This window comes from Gadus chalcogrammus, chromosome 8, assembly GCF_026213295.1.
Source record: "Gadus chalcogrammus isolate NIFS_2021 chromosome 8, NIFS_Gcha_1.0, whole genome shotgun sequence".
Lineage (NCBI taxonomy): Eukaryota > Metazoa > Chordata > Actinopteri > Gadiformes > Gadidae > Gadus > Gadus chalcogrammus.
Genome location: NC_079419.1, coordinates 6105846 through 6109206, shown reverse-complemented (window position 1 = coordinate 6109206; position 3361 = coordinate 6105846). Strand labels below are relative to the sequence as shown.

General features: G+C 45.9%; 1 protein-coding gene across 6 annotated transcripts in view; it reads right to left on the bottom strand.

Moving 5' to 3' along the window:
- Positions 1–516: 516 nt before the first annotated feature.
- Positions 517–3361, bottom strand: part of kmt2cb (lysine (K)-specific methyltransferase 2Cb) — a 78140-nt gene continuing 75295 nt past the window's right edge. For all 6 annotated transcript variants that reach the window (XM_056596970.1, XM_056596972.1, XM_056596973.1 and 3 more), the window contains one exon: positions 517–2551. In XM_056596970.1, coding sequence (XP_056452945.1) covers positions 2459–2551 — 93 coding nt within the window. In that variant the 3' untranslated portion in view covers positions 517–2458. The remainder of the gene's footprint in view (positions 2552–3361) is intronic.

The window sequence follows — 3361 nt, the reverse complement described above, 5'->3', positions numbered from 1 at the left end:
AAGTAGGCATGGCCGTGACCGAGGCAGACACCCACCACAACCCGACCTGTTGTAGAATAACATGCGCCTGCAGGAATGCTGCACGGCAGCGCGTCTGCAGCCGTATCATATACAAAGTATCACTGCTATTTGCTTTTTTTAGCCTGTACCATTCCTCCTGGGACGTTGAGTTGGCGATCAGGGCGAACAACTGCGCGGTTATGTCACATGCACACATGATCCCTTTACCTAGGATGTGCGTTTAGACGCGTGATGCATGGTACGTTATTAAAATGTGTATTTGAGGATAATGTATCCGGACATTGGAATAGGGTAATGCAAAACGTGGTGAACGCCACTATACCCGAGCACAATGTGCATTGTTTACATGAGGAAAAGATGAGTGAGGGCGCTTGGCCTGCAGGGGGCTCTGGTGAGGTAAGTAGTAAGGTACATACGTATACATGTCTTCTTCAAATAGTTCAGCTTTCACTTACGTTAAAAGACATCGACACAGATCATAACAAGTTTCGAATAACTTACATTCGTAATATGACATAATAGGATGTAAAATAGTTTTATTTTTGTAAATGTTTCTAAATTCCACAAACTCCAAACCTCATATTACTCTGTACACTTCAAAAGGCATTTTTCAAAAAGAAAAAAAATTCAGACTACTTTACAGGACCAAGAAAAATGTAGCACAGACAGGCAGGATGATGTAATATACAAGAGAAGAAAAATATCCAGGGAACAATTTTGTTACAACCATTCATTGAGAAAATATATACAATTGAGTCTTGAGAAAGTTAAAAAAATACATGCCATATACATTACAAGTTCTAAGACTGTCTCCAAAATTTTACAGTCGACTTGAAATTGTGCACGCAAAAACTTCCATTTCTAAGCGACAGGTGACTTGTGAAGTATAAGAAGCATTTCTGATTAAGGGGAATGCCATCTCTGAAAAAGGTAGCACCACCTTCCCTTCCAAATAGCATCTCCCCCCCTGGGTTTATTCACTGTTCAACATTAAACTGTTAAAATCTTGTCTAACTCGCGACATTAGACGATTCACCTCATTCTTCTCCCCGAATGTAGAAACAAACAAAATCAGGTGAAAAACACAATTGTGTTCCTATGCCTACTGTATTCGTGTTAAAAAGTTAAAAGTTGTTTTTGGGTAGTTAAAACCTAATTCACAGTTTTTTTTCTTCCTTAAATCAAACCTGAATAACAGCAAACAGATCAGAAGGATCTCTTACTAAATCGAAGAGTTCACTTGATTCTGTAATCCATAATTCATTACCACATTATTCAACAAAAATATTTCTTTTCGAGTGGTCAAAGTACGTGTAAGTCACAAAACACTACGCTACAATACCTTACTTTTAATACAACAAAAATACTTTGTGAATTGTGGTTATTTTACAAATTCTGTACAGAATATTCATAATATATACTCTCAAACTGAAATCAAAATGTCCATCTTAAATAAATTTCAACAACAAACAAAAACAATTTAAAAACACCCAAACATCGAGAAGGTTAAGGTAGTATTTGGTCGGTTATTCCTATAGTTTTCTTTATGTACATTTCTTTTTTTTTCTTTTTCTTTTTACAAAAGTAACAGCATGTCTTCAATCTTCAAAACAATAAGCGGTCTAGCCTTCTTTAACTCATCTCATGAATAAAATTCATTCACTCTAATAAATACAAAACGTCCTCTCTCTAAATCCACACAGATCACGACAGAAACCTAGGATAAAACTGACTCATGGAATCAAGTATCTTCAAAGTTCTTTGTGTGTTGTTGTTGTTTTTCGTTTTTTTAAAGTTTTTTTGTTGTTGTTTTGTGTGTGGTTTTTTGTCTTTTTAGTGCAAGTTAATATTCCCTTCGTGGTATTCGTTGCTGTACATTCCTCATTCAGTGATGTCTACATTTAGTCAGGGTATACATTAACAGTATGAAACAAAAAAGGGCCCGCCCTTATAGTGAGAAGCAATAAGGCCGCACCCCCGCACAGTGCTCTCATTGGCTGGTGGATTTCGCGCCTTATGTATACCAAAACAAAACACATGGATACAGAGACAGACGGAGGACCTCCGACACCACAGTGCCTCCCATATCTATGTATAGATATACATAAAGATATACATATAGATGTATATATCTACAGATAGACATGGCACTAGTCGCGTCTTGCTACTTCCTCCTGTTTCTCATTCCTAACAAGCCTCCTTTCCTCATTGGCCGACGCGGGACGCCACTCCTGAAACAACGCCTCAGGCCTTTCCGCTCACTTGGAGATGAAACCAAAAGAAAAATACTAAAAGGTCGTACTAATGCCGTTAGTGAGATAGTGAGACGGTGAGATGCTATTTTCTTAGTGAGGGTTTTTAGGACGCACGCGGGCGCGCGGGGCAAAAAGGAGCGCGCCCTCCTTCGCCGCCGCCTTTGTAACACAATCTCCCAACTTCAGTTGATCCACTTCCTGCACTCGCTGGCGCCACACAGGCAGGCGATCTGGGGCTGGCCCTCGGCAGCGTCAAACTGGTAGTCAAAGCACAGCTGGAGGACGGGGGAGGGGGGGGGGGAGACAGGGGGAGGGGGAGGGACAGGTGGGAGGGGGAGAGACAGGGGGAGGGACAGGGGGGAGGGAGAGACAGGGGGAGGGACAGGGGGGAGGGAGAGACAGGGGGAGGGACAGGGGGGAGGGAGAGACAGGGGGAGGGACAGGGGGGAGGGAGAGACAGGGGGAGGGACAGGGGGGAGGTGGAGGAGGGGATGGTGGAGGAAGAGAGACGGGGGTGGAGGAGGGACAGGGGGGAGGAGGAGAGACAGGGGGAGAGACGGGGAGACAGGGGGGAGGAGGAGAGACAGGGGGAGAGACAGGGGGAGGAGGAGGGGATGGGGAAGAGGAGAGACAGGGGAGGGGGAGACGGGGGAGGAGGGGAGACAGGGGGAGAGACAGGGGGGAGGAGGAGGGGATGGGGAGGAGGAGAGACGGGGGAGGAGGAGGAGAGACAGGGGGGAGGAGGAGAGGCAGGGGGAGGAGGAGGGGATGGGGAGGAAGAGACGGGGGAGGAGGAGAGAGGGGGAGGAGGAGAGAGGGGGGAGGAGGAGGGACAGGGGGGAGGAGGAGGGACAGGGGGGGGAGGGACAGGGGGAGGAGAAGAGACAGGGGGAGAGACAGGGGGAGGGACAGGGGGGAGGAGGGGAAGGGGGTGGAGGAGAGACAGGACAAGGTGATGGGGGAGGAGGAGAGGAGAGACAGCACAAAGAGATGGAGTAGAAAAGGAGAGGACATAGTGAGGGTTGGAGAAGAGAAAAGAGAATTGGAGTTGGTGAAGGTCATACGATACTAACTCTTACAACTAG